Source organism: Paroedura picta, chromosome 4 (assembly GCF_049243985.1).
Source record: "Paroedura picta isolate Pp20150507F chromosome 4, Ppicta_v3.0, whole genome shotgun sequence".
Classification (NCBI taxonomy): Eukaryota; Metazoa; Chordata; class Lepidosauria; order Squamata; family Gekkonidae; genus Paroedura; species Paroedura picta.
In genome coordinates this window covers 50,055,478-50,075,221 of record NC_135372.1, presented here as the reverse complement: position 1 = coordinate 50,075,221, position 19,744 = coordinate 50,055,478, and the positions used below count along the sequence as shown (strand labels likewise).

General features: G+C 42.9%; 1 protein-coding gene across 6 annotated transcripts in view; it reads right to left on the bottom strand.

Annotated features, from left to right (window-relative positions):
- LOC143835330 (uncharacterized) overlaps positions 1-19,744 on the bottom strand; it is a 337,087-nt gene that overhangs the window by 26,296 nt on the left and 291,047 nt on the right. For 4 of the 6 annotated variants that reach the window (XR_013230097.1, XR_013230098.1, XR_013230099.1 and 1 more), the window contains one exon: positions 2,325-2,407. The exons of the other annotated variants lie outside the window; for them this stretch is intronic. Coding sequence is in view for 1 of the 4 variants with exons in the window: in XM_077332770.1 (XP_077188885.1) it covers positions 2,325-2,407 (83 nt within the window). In the remaining 3 variants the exon portion in view is untranslated. The remainder of the gene's footprint in view (positions 1-2,324; positions 2,408-19,744) is intronic. 6 annotated transcript variants of the gene reach the window in all.

Below are 19,744 nucleotides of genomic sequence, written 5' to 3'. Positions count from 1 at the left end.
AGCTAAGTTAAAAATAAGGTATCCCAAGCTGCTCTTCCATTTTCTCAATACTTTGTATAAGCAATTCCTGGGTATTACAAGATAAAGGGAGAAAAGCACTAGGCATTGCTCGAGATCTTGCATAAGCTGACCTGCACTTATTCTGTTTGCAGGTCCCTTGTATATCGCTGGAATCATCCCACTGACTTTAATGGATTTGCTTAGGATGGCACTGTTAATGTGCACAGAACTGGCTTTGCGATGAGGCCAGCACAGGGAGTGGCTTCAGCCAATGGTTCTGCATCTCCTTCCATGGCTGCTGATGAGTGATGGCCATGCAGGAAGCTTCCTGCAAGGCACTTGTGATTTGGGTTCAAGTTTCTCTCATTTTGTGTCGGTGGTTTTAAATTATAAAACCAAAGAGAGTGCTCTACGGCAGGGGTAGTCAACCTCCAGATGTTCATGGACTAAAATTCCCATGAGCCCCCTGCCAGCATTTGCTGGCATTTGCTGGCAGAGGCTCATGGGAATTCTAGTCCATAGACATCTGGAGGACCACAGGTTGACTACCCCTGCTCTAGTGGAGAGGATGATCAATGATATATAACCCACCCTGTTTACTTGGGACAGAGCGTGGTATCCATTTTGGTAAAAACAAGCAGATTTTCTGCTGGGCTCAAGCGAGGTGAATGCATCATGAGTTTGGGGCATTTAAATAGCTTTTACTTTAAAATACCTCTGCTCAAAGGTGTTTTTTTTAAGGACTAATTATGTGGAGAGGGATCTCCTCAAAAATAAATTATCCCTGCTTCGGCGTGGCATGACAGGATGTAATAGTTAGCATTGCAACACTCTGTGTAGCCTTTGGGGAAAGCTATCCAGTCAGTCGGCCATAGGATCAATTCCTTACATTCTGCAAGCATTAAATTCATCATTAAAACGATGCTCTTCTTTTTCCAGGCCCTCTCTGTAATGAGCACCTTGATAAGATGAAAAGTGTTTGGCACCAAAAAGAGCCTTAAGGAAAGTAGGGTTTAAAAAAAAATGTGGAAAACATATTCAGATTTCTTTTTTCCCTGGGAATATGGGTGCTATTCATAAAACATTGGCCGAGTTCAAGGTCAACTTGTTCTTCTCCTGTATATACTATTCATAACAAGCTGTTGACAACTTAGTGACAGTCCATCCAGAGGTCAGTTTGAAACCACTGGGCATGCCTGTTCAAAGGAAACTCACATTTGCTTAATGGCCCTTGTGACAGACCTGAACTGCAGCAGTGAAAAGTCTGTGTGCTCCAGAGGTATCAATTATAATTGAGCAATACATCTATACAAAGTGAACACAGGCCATATAAATGCAACAGCAGAACCAACCAGCCTCCTTTCGTACAAATGTCAGTAAATGTTAAAGACATGATTCTATATGCAGGTTAGACCCTATGGCAATGTCCCAGGTGCCATGGCAGGCCTCCAGGTCTCTGCGCTGGCTCTTTCTCTGGACCCCTGCCCTCAGGAGAGGTATTCTGGGGATATTTGGGGCTGGAGTGGAAAGGAAATTCCTACTCTTCTCACAGAATTTGTTTGGATTGGTCTGGATTTGCCAAAGAATCCAAACCCATCTCTACAAGGTAGACAGAGGCACTGAGCAGAGACCCTGCTCTAGAAACCCAGTTATCTCCTGAATATCTTATAAGTAACAGGACAAGCATAATTTGGAGAGGGGAAGCATCAGGCAGGGAAGAGGAAGTTAACTATTGCTTTGGGCTGCACACCCTTATTTCCTACATGCATATTCAACAGAGGAGCAATTTCAGGTTTCAGTAGCATTGGCATCTGAATAAATAGAGAGGCTATTCTTGAAAATTACTTGTGGTATGACCACCCCCTCTCCCTGCCTTTCTCTTGGTGTAGTGGTTAGGAGCGGTAGCCTCTAATGGGGAGGGCTGGGTTTGAGTCTCCATTCCTCCACATGTAGCCATCTGGCTGACCTTGAGCTAGTCAGTCCTATTAGAGCTGTTCTCATAGAGCAGTTCTTATGGAGCTGTCTCAGTCCTACCTACCTCAAATGGTTCCTGTTGTGGGGAAAGGAAGGGAAGGCAATTATAAGCCATTTTAAGGTTTCTTCAGGTAGTGAAAAGTCTGCTTCTTCTACTAGTTGCCAACACAATGCAAAAATTGAAGTAAACCTTATTAACCACACAATCACCTCTCCATGTAGGAAATACCTCAGTGTCTCCCTCCGTGGAATGCTTTCAGAAGCCACTGGCCAGAAAGTCCAAGTTTAAAGGAAAAGAATCCCTTAACAGTCAATGAGCAAGTAAACAAACAAACAGACAAAAGACTTACAGCATCCTCCTGCAACAGCTTCTTCTGCCTGGTTTCTTCAGGAGGGGATGAACCGCCACCGCCTTGAGTCTCAGGGAAATCTCCTGAAGAAAGGGAGAGGTTGATAATCTCTCTCATGGGTTCACCTATCAGTTGGTCAGCTGATTTAAGAAGCCACAACGGGAAGGAATCAAGGGGGCAAGTGGTCACTCTCACTGACCCTAGTATTTTGTCCACTTTGGATAAAAAGAACACTACAATCCTGGAAGCACAGATAAAAGGTGGCTAGGAAAGGTATAAAAAATGACTATATGGTTAACAAATAAAGTTATGGAAGCAATAAAAGGTAAGAAGAATTCCTTTAAGTCATGGAAATCTAGTCTGGATGAGATAAATAAAAGGGAGAACAGACTTTGACAAATAAAGTGCAAGTCAGACAAACAGAGAGGAACTTTGAAGAAAATGTTGCAAAAGAAAAGGCTGACAATTTTTCCTCAAAATACATTAGAAACAGAAAACCATCCACCTGGCAGTGGGGCCCTCGGATGATCAAGGAGTAAAAAGATTCCTAAAGGATGACAGGGAAATGGTAGAGAAGCTGAATGCATTTTTGCCCCCATCTTCACTGTGGAACATGGGAGGTGCCCCATTTCAGAACCCACTTCAATGTGTAAGTACAATGAACATTCAGATAACATTCTGCGGGATTTCTTATGGCACTTCATTCTAAAACACTTTATGCCTGAGGTGATTTTATCCTGTACAATAAAAGGTACAAACCAGAATGGGCGGGCTACTGACCTGATCTAGCATGGCTTCTCTTATGTTCTTAGAAAATGACCTTCACTGAGTCAGTGTGAGAAGCCCATTTATGTCCCATATAATAATGGGATGGAACATTAGTGTCTTACATTGCTGGACATAGCAAGATGACTGGGTGGGATATTTTAGACCAACGGCCCCCAATCTTTTTAAGGCTGGGAAACGGCCTGCAGTGGTGGGGGGAGAGCAAGGCCCAGACACTGCGCATGCACAGCAACTCCATGCAAATGTGCATGTGCGGAGCTTCTGCACATGCATGGAGCTGCCGCGCATGCGTGTTTGCACCCTGCCGGTGGGTGCAAACGCACATGCACGGCAGCTCCGTGTACGTGCGTTTGTGCCTGCCGGTGTGCCAGTGGCCGCACTTCCCTCTTTCCCCCCCGCAGTGCGGCGCTCGCCAGGCCACAAGCAAAGCAGCCGCCGAAGTGACCAATTCACTCAAGGCCCAGTGAGCTTCTCACTTCGGGGGAGGGGGGAGAGGGAGGCGCAGCTGCTGGCGGCCCGGTGCCAGGCCACGGCCCGGGAGTTGACGATTCCCGCTTTAGACTGTTCCACAAACTCACAGACCCAGAACTAGCTGGTGAAATGCAGAACCATGGTTCTGTAAGTTACACTTTGTACCTAAAAATGCAGCTGTAGTGAGGCTTGAGTTCAACTGTTATATGACATCCTGTTGCCAGAAACATTGCCTGAGACATCTGATGTACCAAGATTTCATTTCAGTTATCACACTACATCATGTAGAAGTAAGCCAACAATGCCAAATTTGTCCTACCATCCCGATACTCCGGTACATGGAAGATCCCTAAGGCTTACTTGCTCCTATTTCAAAGTCGTACAAACAATGTATTTAGTGTAGTTGTACGAAAGGATCAATGTATTTATGACTGCTACTAAACAAAAAAGAAAGTGGAACAAAGAAGTTTACAGACTTAGGAGGGGCAGAAATTGGCACATGAACTCAAGTTTGTGATTAATTTTGGCCGGTTTGTAGTTCACAACTGGCACAAACTTTTTGGGAACTTTCAAGCTATTCAATGAAGTTCATGCAGGTTGGCAAATTGATATATTTCCAGACAGATTATCTCTACCTAGTCGAAGAGTTTACCAAACTTCAAAGCAACATAGGGGTGGAACTTGGAGAGAATGTGGAGGAGCATCTCAGGGGAGATCCCATGTGACTTTAATATTTCTAGCTTGCACCAGATCTATTATATACACTCCTGAACAACATGAAATGGCACCTGTCAAAATGACCATGGTCATAACTATTAAATGGAAGATGACAATGACAATGTATGTGTATTGCTAATTTGGTCATTTCCTCAGAAAGTACTTTCCTGGGAGGCACCTTCTTTGCGAAGGTGTAACTCGGACCCTATACATCCAGTTCTCATCAAACTTGGAGGGCAGGCAGAGGAGAGTCAGTTGGAGATTCCCTTTGGATTTGGTTTCTCTAGCATGCTGGAGGGTCATGCTACCAAACCAGTTTATTTTGCTCCTCAAAGTTTGTGACGATTGCAAGAATACTTAAAATATTCCAGAAAAATTTCACTCAAATATACTGAACATAGATTTTCTAATGGGTTATTTTGTGCCAGTGGATATAAAAAAAAATTAACAATACACATACAAACGGTGTCATTGTCATCTTCCACCTCATTCTCTGTCGTCCCCTTCTTCTTTTGCCCTTGATTGCTCCCAGCATTAGGCTCTTCTCCAGGGAGTCCTTCCTTCTCATGAGGTGGCCAAAGTATTTGAGTTTCATCTTCAGGATCTGGCCTTCTAAAGAGCAGTCAGGGCTGATCTCCTCTAGGACTGACCGGTTTGTTTGCCTTGCAGTCCAAGGGACTCACAAGAGTCTTCTCCAGCACCAGAGTTCAAAAGCCTCAATTCTTTGATGCTCGGCCTTCCTTATGGTCCAACTTTCGCAGCCATACATTGCAACTGGGAATACCATAGCCTTGACTAAACGTACTTTTGTTGGAAGGGTGATGCCTCTGCTTTTTAGGATGCTGTCTAGATTTGCCATAGCTTTCCCCAGGAGCAAACGTCTTTTAATTTCTTTGCTGCAGTCCCCATCTGCAGTGATCTTGGAGCCCAGGAAAATAAAATCTGTCACTATCTCCATTTCTTCCCCTTCTATTTGCCAGGAATTGAGAGGGCCGGATGCCATGATCTTTGTTTTCTTGATGTTGAGTTTCAAGCCAACTTTTGCACTCTCCTCCTTCACCCGCATCAACAGGCTCTTTAGTTCCTCTTCACTTTCTGCCATTAGAGTGGTATCATCTGCATATCTGAGGTTGTTGATATTTCTCCCTGCAATCTTGATCCCAATTTGTGACTCCTCTAATCCCGCATTTCTCATGATGTGCTCTGCATACAAGTTAAATAGGCAAGGCGACAGTATACAGCCTTGCCGAACTCCTTTCTCAATTTTGAACCAGTCAGTGATTCCATGTTCAGTTCTCACTGTTGCTTCTTGACCTGCATATAAATTTCTCAAGAGACAAATAAGATGCTCTGGTATTCCCATCACTTTAAGAACTTGCCACAATTTGTTGTGCTCCACACAATCAGAGGCTTTAGCATAGTCAATGAAGCAGAAGTAGACGTTCTTCTGGTACTCCCTAGCTTTCTCCATGATCCAGCGTATGTTGGCAATTTGATCTCTAGTTCCTCTGCCTCTTCAAAATCCTGCCTGTACTTCTAGAAGTTCTCGGTCCACATATTGCTGGAGCCTAGCTTGTAGGATTTTGAGCATAACTTTGCTAGCATGAGAAATTAGTGCAATGGTGCGGTAGTTTGAACATTCTTTGGCATTGCCCTTCTTTGGGATTGGAATGTAAACTGACCTTTTCCAATCCTGTGGCCATTGGTGAGTTTTCCAAATTTGCTGGCATATTGAGTGTAGCACTTTTACTGCATCGTCCTTTAAGATTTTGAATAGTTCAACTGGAATGCTGTCACCACCACTAGCTTTATTGTTGCTCAGACTTCCTAAGGCCCATTTGACTTCACATTCCAGGATGTCTGGCTCCAGGTCAGTAACTACCCCACTGTGGTCATCAGGGATGTTAAGCTCGCTCTTGTATAGTTGTTCTGTATAATTTTGCCACCTTTGTTTAATCTCTTCTGCTTCTGTGAGGTCCCTACCATTTTGGTCCCTTATCATACCCAACTTTGCATGAATTTCTTTACATGAAACCAAATCTCTGGGCCAGATGAAATGCAGCCAATGGTAATAAAAGAACTTGCAGATGTAATTTCTGAGCCTCTGTCCATGATTTTTGACAATTCCTGTAGAATGGGTGAAGTGTCAGAAGATTGGAGGTGGGCAAATGTTGTCCCCATCTTCAAGAAAGGGAAAAAGGAGGATCCAGGTAACTACTGACGTATCATGTTGATATCTATAGCTGGCAAAATTTTAGAACACATCATCAAAAGTCAGTCCTTGAGAAGCTAGAGCAGATGGCTGTAATTACTAAGACTCAGTATGGCTTTCTCAAGAAAGTCATTCCAGACTAACTTTATGTCTTTTTTTGATAAAGTTACGTCTTCACTAGATCATAGGAATGCTGTGGACATTGTTTACCTTGATTTCAGGAAGGGTTTTGATAAGGTTCCACATGATATTCTTATTGACAAGTTGGTAAAATGCGGTATGGATCCTATTACTGTTAGGTGGATTGAGAGATGACAGATGACATACAAAGGGTGCTTTTAAATGGTTCATCATCTTGGAGAAGTGATGAGTAGAGGGTCTCAAGGATCTGTCCTCGACCTATGTTATTCAACATATTCATAAATGATTTGAATGAAGGAATAGAGGGAGTGCTTATTAAATTTGCAGAAGACACTGAACTGAGAGGGGTAGCAAACACACCAGAAGACAGAATCAGGATATAGGATGATCTTGATAGGCTGGAAAACTGAGTTAAATTGAATAAAATGAATTGTAATAGTGAAAAATGTAAAGTTCTGCATTTAGGTAGGAAAAATCAAATGCAACCTTATAGGATGGGTGAGACTTGTCTTGGCAGTAGTACATGTGAAGATGATCTGGGGGTCTTAGTAGACTGAGTACGAGTCAGCAGTGGTAGCTAAAAAGGCAAATGGGATTTTGGGCTGTATTAAAAGAAGTATAGTGTCCAGATCATGTGAGATGATGTTGACACTTTACTCCGCTCTCATTAGATCTCACTTGGAGTACTGTGTTCAGTTTTGAGCACCACAACTGAAGAAAGATGTAGAGAAACTGGATTGTGTCCAGAAGAGGGCTACAAAAATGATGAGGGGTTTGGAGACCAAGTCATATGAGGAAAAGTTGAGGAAGCTTGGTCTGTTTAGCCTGGAGAGAAGACAATTAAGAGGTGATACGATAACCATCTTTAAATATATGAAGGGCTGTCATATAGAAGATGGAGCAGATTTGGTTTCTGTTGCCCCTGAGAGTTTAAATTAATTCAAAAGAATTTTTGGCTAAACAGTTAGAGCGGTTCCTCAGTGGAACGGGCTTCCTTGGGAGGCGGTGAATTCTTTGGAAGTTTTAAAGCAGAGGCTGGATAGCCATCTGACAGAAATGCTGATTTTATTAACTTAGGCAGACTGTGAGTGGGTGGGCAGGTAGTTGTGAGTTCCTGCATTGTGCAGGGTGTTGGACTAGATTACCCTGGAGGTTCCTTCCAACTCTATGATATATGATTACATTTCAGTCTGTTCACCCACATTCAGTCTATCACTAATCCAAGGATTATATAATGTCACTTGCCATGGTGGAAAAAATTTAGTCATGTACTTTCTCTTAAGAAAGATTATATATTCAAAAATTTTGAAACACCAACCAGTAGCTCCTTTTTAAAGCACACTTTAAAACAAGATCTTTACAAATGACTAAATATTTAAATGTTATTGAAATTAAATTACAAATTTAAAGTGTAGTTAAATTATATCAGAGCAGGATCACTAGTTAGTGCCTAGTCTGAGGAAGAGTGCATGCACTCAAAAGCTTGCACCTGGAATAAATCTTTGTTGGTCTTAAAGTTGCTACTGGACTCTATTTTTGTTGTGCTACTTCAGACCAACACAGCTACCCACTTGAATCTATTTAGTGCCTGGTTACTTTTCAGCAATGATTTACTTTTAAATGGATATATACATGTTGGATATTATTTATATGGAAAGCATGACTCCAAAGAAACATGAAGTTTATTGCAATAAGCTACATATTGTAGGCTGGGATACCCATTCATCTACAATTTATTGGGAAATATCTACAGATTGATTTTCTTTCTATGTTATGTTTCTTGACACCAGCAGGAGGAGCTCTTCTGACAGTATCAAGCAATGGCTTAATAGAATGAATCTACCCCCCCCCCCTCCAGCATTCTTTTTGTTCTTACATAATCCCCTTATTCCCCACATTTAAAAGAAAAAAAAACTAAATCACTACAATCAATTTCTATATCTAATAAGGAGTCTATGAAAACAGCTCAAACGCTTTGGGGCTGCAACTTTGTATTGTTTTTCTGTTTCCACATAAGAAGAAACAAAGCCATTGTAAACAGTTTCCCTCTTTCTTAAAGATTTTGTGCTGCACATAGCAACACCAAAATCCATGGATGCTGTCCTCAGATTGACAGCACAGTTCAAAGATTCCGCGTGGTTAATTCTCATGCACACTATCAGCCATCGTTCAAGCAGACCTGTGACCTATGATTATTCTCATATTGTGATAGGGTGGGGCATGAGGTGGAGTCCACTGAGTCTATGGCTGAGGGACGACTTCAGACTGGGTCTTGCCAGCTCACAGTTCCCCACCAAAATGGACAGTCACACACTCTACCTTGAGTGTCAGTGAGAAAGGCAGAACATAAACAGAGTCGATAATAAGAAGTGTGTGTGTGTTACTTGTGAACCAGGAGTTACTTGTGAAATATTCTTCCTCTCAGAGGAAAGGGAGAGGATTCCTACCACCAAACTTTGAGGCTCTCAGCAGGATATGGTCACTGCATGTGGGAACAACCTCAGAGAAATTCCACATATGCCCCACCCCCGTTCATGGTTTGATTTGGGAAAACCACCACTATCCACCTGCTCTGCCTCATGGCTGAAGCCAGCCTCCCAGCAGCAAACAACAAAGTACCACAATATGCTGGAAATAGGGATGAAAGCCCTCAGGTGGGACCTGGGGAATCCCCTGGGTTTATAGCTTATCTCCAGGTGACGGAGGTCAGTTCCCCTGGAGAAAATGGCTGCCCTGGAGGTTGGATTCTAGAAGTCCCTCTCTACCCCAGATCCCACCCACTCCTGGCTCCACCCCCAAAGTCTGCAGGCATTTCCCAACCCAGAGCTGGCCTGCATACCCAGTATAAATAAATACATCAAAGAAATAGCCAGAAGTGGAGAAAGGAAACTGCTGGTCAATTATAATAAACAAACATTCAAAGACACAAGACAAAGAACATTCATGCATCCCTAGCTGAGAATGCATTTTAGGATATATGCCCGCTTGTGCATTTCACTGGACGCTCAACTGTGATGGACAAACAAGTTTTCTCTGACATAACTGTTGTTGTTTTGAAAGGGGAACCCTGGATAAACAGGTGGGGTTTTCCCCCAAATACAAGAAACAGAAAATGAAACAAGGACAACAAATGCCACTCTGAGAAAGGGGGCTTTGACTATTGAATGCTTATATCCTGAAAATCCTCTTGTCTATAAGGTGCCATGGAACTTGAACCTAGCTCAACAAATACTACTACTGCTGCTAGTACTAAGGCCGCCATGCTTTCCTCGCTGGGCCACCAAGACTCCACTCGATTCCGGCGACAAGGAGCCATGGCCACCTCCCTGCACCAGCCCACCGCAACCAGCCACCCCGCGTGCCCGTTGCCGTCCCGCCGCCAGCAGCCGCGCTCAAACACATGGCACCTTGCAGCCAGGTCGCATGGCCGGGAGCGGCCTGCGCAGCCACCCGCCGCCACCACGCCATCCTCCCAGGACCACCCAAACTCCACTGGATCCCACCGACAAGGAGCCGCAGCCGTGCCCCTGCAAAAGCCCACCGCGATCAGCCACCCAGCGCGGCCAGAGCACCAACCTCGCCGGCCCGCCTTGGAGCTCCTGACATCGATGCCGCCTACAATACAGCTCCAGGTAGGACACTCATCGGCCGGAACGCTGCTCCAGTCGTCGGGTCCGGCCCCTAAGCCCACAGAACCAAGACAACCAACTGCCCAGCTTCCCTAGCGCCCGCTGTATTCGCACTACAGCGGGCTTATTTTCTAGTCTCTTTATAATCTGTTTAGTCAAAGAAAGGGAAGTTGCAATCTAATTGTACACCCATTTAAATAGAATAGAATTAAGGAACACTGGTTTTCACGGGGTTTCTTTCTAGTAAGGATGCTCAGCACGTAAAAACTAAGCTTGCCAACTCAGGACTGGGAAATTCTCAGAGATTTTGGGTAGATCCTAGAAAGGACAGGGTTTGTAGAAGGGCAGGATCTCAGCAGAGTTAATGCCATAGAATCTACCCTCCAAAGTAGATATTTTCTCTAGGGGTACTGATATCTCCAGGCCCCACCTGGAGCTGGACAGCCCTACTAAAAATGGAATAGATTTTCACACAACACTTAGCAAATGAAATGAAAAATAATTAGCTAACTTCAATATTTTGAAGGCTCTAGGCTAAGAATGTTCATCCTTTCTCCTCAAGGAATCTTTTCTCCCCCAAGTTTATTAATAATTCTGTTGCTTTCTTTTCACCTTTAACCAATATTCAGCATGAGAAGATTTGTGTCAAAAGAAATCAACTACATTTAACACTGAAATCCCCGTAAGGAGACAAAGAATGTGACGTAAGTTCAGTTCATGATAATGGTCTGAGCAGGGCCAAGACAATAATTTCCAAAACCCAGAGCTAGATGCAAGGAAGAAATATTAATCCCCACATCTCGTTTAGGATATAACAAAGAATCAATACATGGGGGGAAATCTATGGCTTTGCCCTGAGGTGAAATGCTAAGGTGATGGGAAAAGCCTTTATTATAAATGAATTATGCAAAAAAATGCTGCCGCTCATAAATGGGGGAAAAAAACCCAGTCAATTCTGGTAAAGTTCAGTTCACTCTGAAACAAACGAAATGTTTCATGATGTTGATTCAGTAGTCACCTGGTACTATGTCTGCCCCTTCCTGCACCACTACCTTCCAGTTGATGTTGAAATGAAGAAAGCACTAAATTTTTCTTCTTTCTTGCCTTTATACTCCTTTCTTGAAGGACAGAACCCAAGAACCACACCGATGTATGTGGACTGGGTTCTCTCATTTCTTTTCTCTCTCAGCAAGTCCAAGAGGTAGAATGAGAGCAACCTGCCAAAACATACCCAGTGAACTTGAGGGCTTGAACTGAAAGCCAAACTATGCATTGCAAAGAGGACACATCTTCTGCATTCAAGCATCCAGTGGAGCCCTGACAGTGAGATAAACAGTGGCCCTGGTGCAGTTTAGCTTGGGGAAATGAGGGGCAGAAGCTCCTCCTTCCCCTTTGCCATGGTGCCAAGCTAAATCCATCCCCTACAGCACTTTTCAATTGCATTCCCACTGGGAACTTGTGAGACCCTGTGGTAGGGTCTCACCTACCCTACATACTTCATAAAGTATAATTTTGCCTAGGTTGATTTCAAGTCCAGGTTGCCTTGGTTCAAGTCTATCAACACAACTATGACCATAATGACTGTTACATAGATTTACACAGAAAAAGACGTCAGCCTCAGAATTCCAACCTGTACCAACCTGTAGTAAGTGGCAGTATTTATTATTATTTTGTTATAACATGTATAACTTACCTTTCTGCCCTTATGATGGCTACCAAGGTGGCTAACAGTTTAAAACAGATGTGATAAAACCACATTTTAAACCCATTAAACAACTTTCCCTCCCAAACACACATTACTAAAATAATTAGAAAACAGAGTTAAAATACATGGAAGCATCAGTTAGTAAGGAGGGATCATTGAGGAAATTCCAAATGAAACAAATATGTCCTCAGCCCACTGGCAGAAGATGACAAGAGAAAGGAACAAGTGGATCTCCCTGGGAAGATAGTCCCAAAACATTGGGGCCATGACTGAAAAGACCCCCTCCCAGGTTGCCAACTGCCTAATCTCAGAAGGTGGGGCCCTGCAACAGGGCCTCTGAAGATGGTTAAGCAGCTTCATAAAGGAGTAAGTGATCCTTCAGGTATGTTGGTCCCAAACCATACAGAGCTGTGAAGCACTTTGAATTGTGCCTGGAAACAAACTGGGAACCAATGTAGACGGGCCAAGACTAGAGCAATGTAGTTCCTATGACCCACTCCAGTCAAGATCCTGACTGCAGCATCATGTACCAACTGAAATTTCTGAGCACTTCTCAGGAGCAGCCTCACATAGAGTTTTATGACAGATTACTCTCCACACCTTTCCCTACACTGAGGAAAATCTTCCTTTCAAAATTAAGCTCACTGTCCCACCCTGTCACTAGAAGAGGCCTTTGGGCTTCACTCAGCCTTGTGAGCTTCTGAGAAGATGTAGAGGCACCTTTTCTGTAAAAACCCTTTGTCAGAGTGGCATTGAAGCACTTTTATAAGCCAACAAATAAAGGATTTTATTTACAAAGAGGGAAGTTGAAATCAAGCCCTTTCTTTATCCAATCTAGTTCTTATGCAGTTAGATGTTACATTTCTTATTTTAACAGACAGGTTTCTTAGATCTCTATCACAGATCTTACAATTGAGCAGTGGTCCTCTTTCTCTTCCTTAAAAAGATTCTCCTTCCAATTTGGCTTAATTTGGGAGCCAACACCTGTCTACCCAAATTCTCTCTGCCAAAACACTGCCCTAGTTGTGGATTAGCTCTGTCAATCAAAAACCCAGTACTCTCACTAGAGTTTCCCCTCAGGTGAGTGTTTCAGCTAAGGATCTGTCAGGCCTTTCTCTGACCAGTCTCAGACTGAATCCAGACAGAACTGTTTTTCCTCTAGGCCACAGCTAGAATTATTCACTCCCACTCAGCTGTGAGACACAGGGCCCAGAGCCTGTTGCCCTGGCTCATACACTCTAGAGAGGATTTTAAACCCTTCACTACCCATTGCTGTTGTTACAGCCCTCTGATCCTCATTTCCTAGGTGCTGCCCATCACAAGACATTATAGTAACCTAATCTGGATGTAACCAGGGCAGGCACCACAGTGGCCAGAGTTATGCAGTGCAGAGAATTATTTATTTTTTCATTTACTAAATATTTATCCAAGCATACATCACTCTCCCTTGCTTCATATCACCCTCACAATACCCCTGTTAGGGTTAGACCAAGCGTAACTGGTTTGAGGTCACACAGAGACCTTCATGGCAGAGTGGATTTACCAGATCCCCTGTTCTCCTAGAGCCAAACCGTAGTTCTGAATCAACAGTACAAGTTCAGTGAAAATAATCAGCCAGTGTGTTGTAGTGGTTAAAAAATGTGCTAATATGTGGAAAATCCAGGTTCAAATGCTACTTATGACATGGAATCTTTGTGCCAGCCACATATTCTCAGCTGGACCTAACTCACAGAGTTGTTGTGAGGATAAGAAGAGGCGTAAGTTTTTATACCCCACTTTCCACTAGGCATCTCAAAGTAGCTTACATTCGCCTTCCCTTCCTCTCCCCACAACAGGACCTTGGGAGGCAGAAGGGGCTGAAAGAGTCCTGACATTACTGCTCTGGGAGAACAGCACTATCTAGACCGTGATGAGCCCAAGGTTACTCAGCTAGCAGCACGTGGAGGAGCAGGGAATAAAAACTCAGTTTGCCAGATTAGAAGCCACTGCTCTTAACCGCTGCACCAAGCTGGCTCTCTAAAATAGAGAAAAGAATGACATAAGTCACTTGAGAAAAGTGAGGGTATAAACAAATTCAATAGATAGTGTAAACTACTAAGTGTTGGATTAATTACAAATAAATAAATTAATAGAGTGTCTTCTGCAGAAGAAGGAAAGAAGCAGGTCAGTCTTGGCTCCAGAAACTTACACTAACTCAGAGATTTCAATGACTAAATGAAGCAGCACTGAGAGGAAGAGGGAGCCATTCAGAAAACCTCCCGTGAATCTTTTTTGACAGAAACACCCACTTGTAAGAGCCAATGGTTCCATATGTGCAAGGTACTCTTCTGAAAAAATTCAAATGAAATAGATCCAGAATAGCTGTCAAAATTGAGACACGAGAAGGGAAAGAAATCTATGCTTTCTTAGTATCTACAGCAATTCTCTGGTTTAGTCTGGTGGTAAAGGGAGCCAGTTTTTATTTTTCTAATTAACAAGGAATACATGTTATGCATTAATCGTGACACAAGAGATATGAATTATGCAGCAAATGCAGCATGTGCTGATCCACACAAAGCCCAAGGCACATTCGGCAGTTTCCGTGAAGATCTGTAATGAGTTTCAAGTACATCATTTCCTGATGGAGAGCAAGAAAACATCCATCAATGCTAATTTTCTCAGATAGTTGTTAGCTTTTATGAATTCTTTACAACTCTGGAAAAAAAGGGGACAGAAGAATCTTCAAAATGCAACTCAAACACATTGCAGATGAGCACATGCCAAAACTGTGATCTATATCTTAGATACAGAAATCTGGCATGTACAACCAGATAGCAGATCTGTCCAACAACATGCCCATCTACAAATGTCTTAAATGCTCAAAATCTGACCAAGATTATCTATTGCATTCAGGAGAGATAAAAAGTCTTCCAGTTTGACAGTTTTGCTGGTACTTTGTTGTTTATTTTAATCTCTCTAGGATGTGGGAGGCAGTAGCAACCAATAAGTTGAGAAATTTTGCAGATATTTGTCTAACAGGGATGTTTTACCAACTAAAACAGTTGGCCCAAATATGATATTCCCAAGTAGGATTTCTGTGCATAGTTCCCACTTTTCCTCAAAACCAAACACCATTTCAGTGTATTTGGGAGAGTTCACAATTATCATTGTTCACAAATTCAGGGTACCATTCAGCCCTTAACAAAAATCACAAGGCCAGAATAAAATCCACAGAACACACCAACCAGTGCCCTTACCAATGAACCTCCTTTATTGGCTTATGAATAATTACTGTTTTTCTTATGCAGAGCTTATTGAAGCCACAAGCTGACAGGTTCAAAATCTGTCAATATGGAATGAATGTTGGAGACCAGCAAACAGCCCTTCAAATTAATAAAAAAGATAAGAGCCCCAATATAATATTTGAATTTATCAGTTAACTGAGACCTTGCAAAGGTTAATTCCATCTTACAGGGTACAAGAGCCTCTTGTGGCACAGGGTGGTAAGGCAGCCGACATGCTGTCTGAAGCTCTGTCCATGAGGCTGGGAGTTTGATCCCAGCAGCTGGCTCAAGGTTGACTCAGCTTTCCATCCTTTCGAGGTCAGTAGAAAATGAGTACCCAGCTTGCTGGGGGGTAAAACGGTAATGACTGAGGAAGGGAATGGCAAACCAGCCTGTATTGAGTCTGCCAATAAAATGCTAGAGGGCATCACCCCAAGGATTGTGCAGCTGGATGGAATCAGCTTGGCGTAGTGGTCAAGAGAAGCGGCTTCTAATCTCGTGAGCTGGGTTTGACTCCCCACTCCTCCACATGGAGCCAGCTGGGTGACCTTGGGCTCCCCATTGACCGAGCAGTAATATAAGGGCTCTCTCAGCCTCACCTACCTCACAGGACGTCTGTTGTGGGGAGAGGAAGGGAAGGTGATTGTAAGCCACTTTGAGACTCCTTTGGGCAGTGAAAAGCTGGGTATAAAAACCAATTCTTATTCTTCACACAAATCCAGGGGATCCAAGATGGCGGTGGTGAGGAGATAACACAATGGGTGACGCTCTCGGGGAAATATTTTATCTTTTATTCGGGCACACAAAGTCAGGTGCAAAGTTAATTGAAAGTGTGTTATTTAGTGGGTGTGGAAGAGCCCACAGAAAGTGTCATGTCAAAAACACTAGGCTAGAAAGCTGCCCTCTGACATCCACGTACAATCTGAAGCAGTACAGACCAGGCCTGGGTTCACCCCCACAGCTCTTGCTGAGAAAGCGAGGACTATTACCCATGCCTTTATTACGCGTGCCTTAAATGTATTCCCAGTGTCAAACTCTGCCGCAGCACCCTAGTCTTAACCGTTCAGCAAACAGATGGGATGCACCTCCTGCAGGATCGGTGTGGATGAATGGAAATGCGAAAGCCATCATTTTAGCAACAGAAATTCAGCCAACTCCAGGGGGAGAAAGTATGCACATTGCAAAACATTATTCAAACCACATCAAGGACCCTCTGGGAGAAATAAGGATTAAAAAAAGAGGAGACAACAGTGTCTAAATTCATTAGCTTGTGAAGCTAAAAAGAAAAAGGGAATGTTCTTTCACCTAATGAATAGTGTTGCAGGGTTAAAAGTATTCATCTCTCCAGCATTCGTTTTGGATCATATTATGCAAAAGAGCTAAAGAGTATGTCAGTGTTACCCTGCTAAATATATTTGCCTTTTGATCATCCAAGGTTCCCCACACCGTGGGTGGCCATAACTAATAAGGAGCTCTGATCTGCTTTTGCTACTTCATTTCACAAACTAGGTTACAAACTGCTCGCAATTAATACTTGCTAATATTGTCCTTTTCAAATCCCCAGACATATGCACATTTGGGGGGGGGGGTTGATGGAGTCTTAAGGAAGAGCAGTAAGCATGATCTATCACTGATGAATTCTGTGCAATTCAAATTGGTGCTGCTGCCGCTGAACAGAGGACTATATGGGTCCTTGAGGGGTTAAATTCAGAGAGGGGTGGCAGGTTAAAATGCATGAGCGATAGGGTTGTGAGTGTCCTGCATAGTGCAGGGGGTTGGACTAGATGACCCATGAGATCCCTTCCAAGTCTATGATTCTATGACAGTTACCAAAAACATTATGTATCATATACAAGAGTGTCTAAATGGGAGAATGCTCCTTTTAAGCAAACACATTTACTCCACCATATTTTGGTACATCTACACTTCCCCCACAGATTCTTCACTTGGAATCTGTGACCCTCACAGCCATGGTCTGTGTAGCATTGATGAGCTGTGTAGCATTGTGATGTCAGTCCATTCAATATGTGATCTCCAGTTGACTGGGCTCACCCACGTGTGACTGGCCCATCCTGGAACCTTTCTCTGGCCATTGTTTGTCCTCATTGACTGTCACCACAGGGTGAAATCTAAAAGCTATGTAAAGTCACTCTGTTGATTAGATTTGAATCTAGGAGCACCTTAGAGAACAAGAGTTTCAGGATGTGCACTTTTGAGAGCCAAAGTCCTCTTCATCAGAGTATCTGACAAAGGGAGCTTTGACTCTCAAAAGCACATACCCTGAGACTCTTCTTTGGTTCTAAGGTAACCAACATGGCTGTCATATGAAAATAGTCTGGTCATTGTATCATTCCCAAGCAGCCAGAATCATTCATATTACCAATCAAGAAGAAAGCAGGAGCCAGAAGAAAAAATGGCAACAAAATAGTAGCAGATAATGTTAGAAGGGAGATCACTTACCTTTTATTCCACTCTTGCTTCAAGGAACTCACCAACATGAGGTAGATAAAGCTAGGAGACAATGTCTGGGGGCCAAGGATACACAGTAAATTTCAATGGTGAATTGTACCTTGATCCCTTTTTTCCCAAATTTAGGCTCAATCCACTATATCACATTGGCTTTCTTGGAATATTTCTATTCCTTAATGTTTGGCCCTCACATTGAAAGGGCAGAATGTTTCATGTTGTCACACTTGTCTCTTAGCCTAACACACTACATGGGAATCTTTCCACAATGTGAGACAATGTGCCACTGCTAGTTCCATTCTTCCCTATGCATGATGCCATTGACGTCTCACTAAAAACCACTGGCTAATCTGTGTACTGTCTCTGCAAATACAAAGCTCCTGAACAGAATAAAACATTAGAACTAAGTCACGAATATTTGATATTTGCCAGAATTTCAAATATTATCATTTACATTTTCAGTACAAAATTTCAAAATTTGGATTGAAACGATGGATGTACATTTTTACTTGCAAATGGACATGTATGGACTTTTGAATGTGACAGGTGTGCAACATCTTAATGGTTACCAAAATGCAATAACCATTGCAGATCAACTATACAACAGACACAATTATCACATACTATTGCCAGCCTATTATTGAATGTTATCAAATACAAAATACCATTATGCATCAGTTTAAAAAAAACTGGTTCAAAGGGAACTGTCAAATATGAAATATTGAAATAAAATGTAATCAGATAACACAGACTTCCCAATTTTCTGTGAATTTCTGACAAATATTCAGAGACTACCTGGGCAGGCACCCATATGTGGATGATCCTGTCACCAGAAAGGCACACATGTGTCCAGAAGATGGAGCCCAGCATGGAGCGCTGTGGATACCCAAATAACAATAGTGCTCTATTTATCATATGGTACATATTTCACCTTAACTTTCAAGGCTGGCAGTAGTACAGTTAAGAGGGTGCAATGCTACAGTTAGATAGGTTTGAACCAGGGTTGCACACCAACCTCCCCCCACCCCCACCCCCACCCCCACCCCATCCTTCAACCTTCCTTACAGTGTATGCAGATTCAGATACATTTCTAAATTTCAAAGCCCCAGAATTCAACTTAGGGTTCCAATGGCAGTCTGGGCAACAGACAGGAGATGGGTGGTAGCATTGCCAGATCAAGGTGGGGAAGCACCTGGAGATTAGCAGGTGGAATCTGGGAAGGACAAGGAACCATATTGGGATACAGAGCCATAGTTCCCCCTCTTAAAAATGGGATAAATGTGCATGCGCCTTTTTGAGACACATTCATATTGGAATTTTGCAATTTTCATCAACCTAGCATTCAGTCAGGCAGCTAGCTCACTGAACTCGCAATAGGGATGTTGTTGAATGAAGGAAAAAATATGCATATCCTGAGATAAAACACAGAACCTTTGGGTCTCCATAATGATATTTTCCACACTGAGCAAATTACATAGGTGGACAACATACATAGGTGGACAACATTCAATCATCAGAAAGGCCAAAGCTGAGAGTGAGCTAAGATTGGCCAGGGAAGCCCATTGTAACAAGAAAAGATTTTTCAGTTATGTGAGGAGCAAACGTAAAGTCAAGGAGGAAATAGGCCCACTGTTGGGTGCAGATGGACAAACTCTAACAAAAGATGCAGAGAAAGCAGAAAGGCTTAGTGCCTATTTTACATCAGTTTTTTTTCCCACAGGTCAAAGTGTTTAGGCACATCTAGAGATGGCTGTAGCCAAAGGATAGTGTCTGGGTGGCAGGTTAACATGGATAGAGAGGTTGTTGAGAGGCATTTAGCTGCACTGGATGAGTTCAAATCCCCTGGTCCAGATGAAATGCACCCGAGAGTACTCAAAGAACTTTCCAGAGAACTTGCACAGCCCTTGTCCATCATCTTCGGAACCTCTTTAAGGACTGGAGATGTCCCGGAGGACTGGAAAAGAGCAAACGTTATTCCGATCTTCAAAAAAGGGAGGAAGGATGACCCAGGAAACTACAGACCAGTGAGT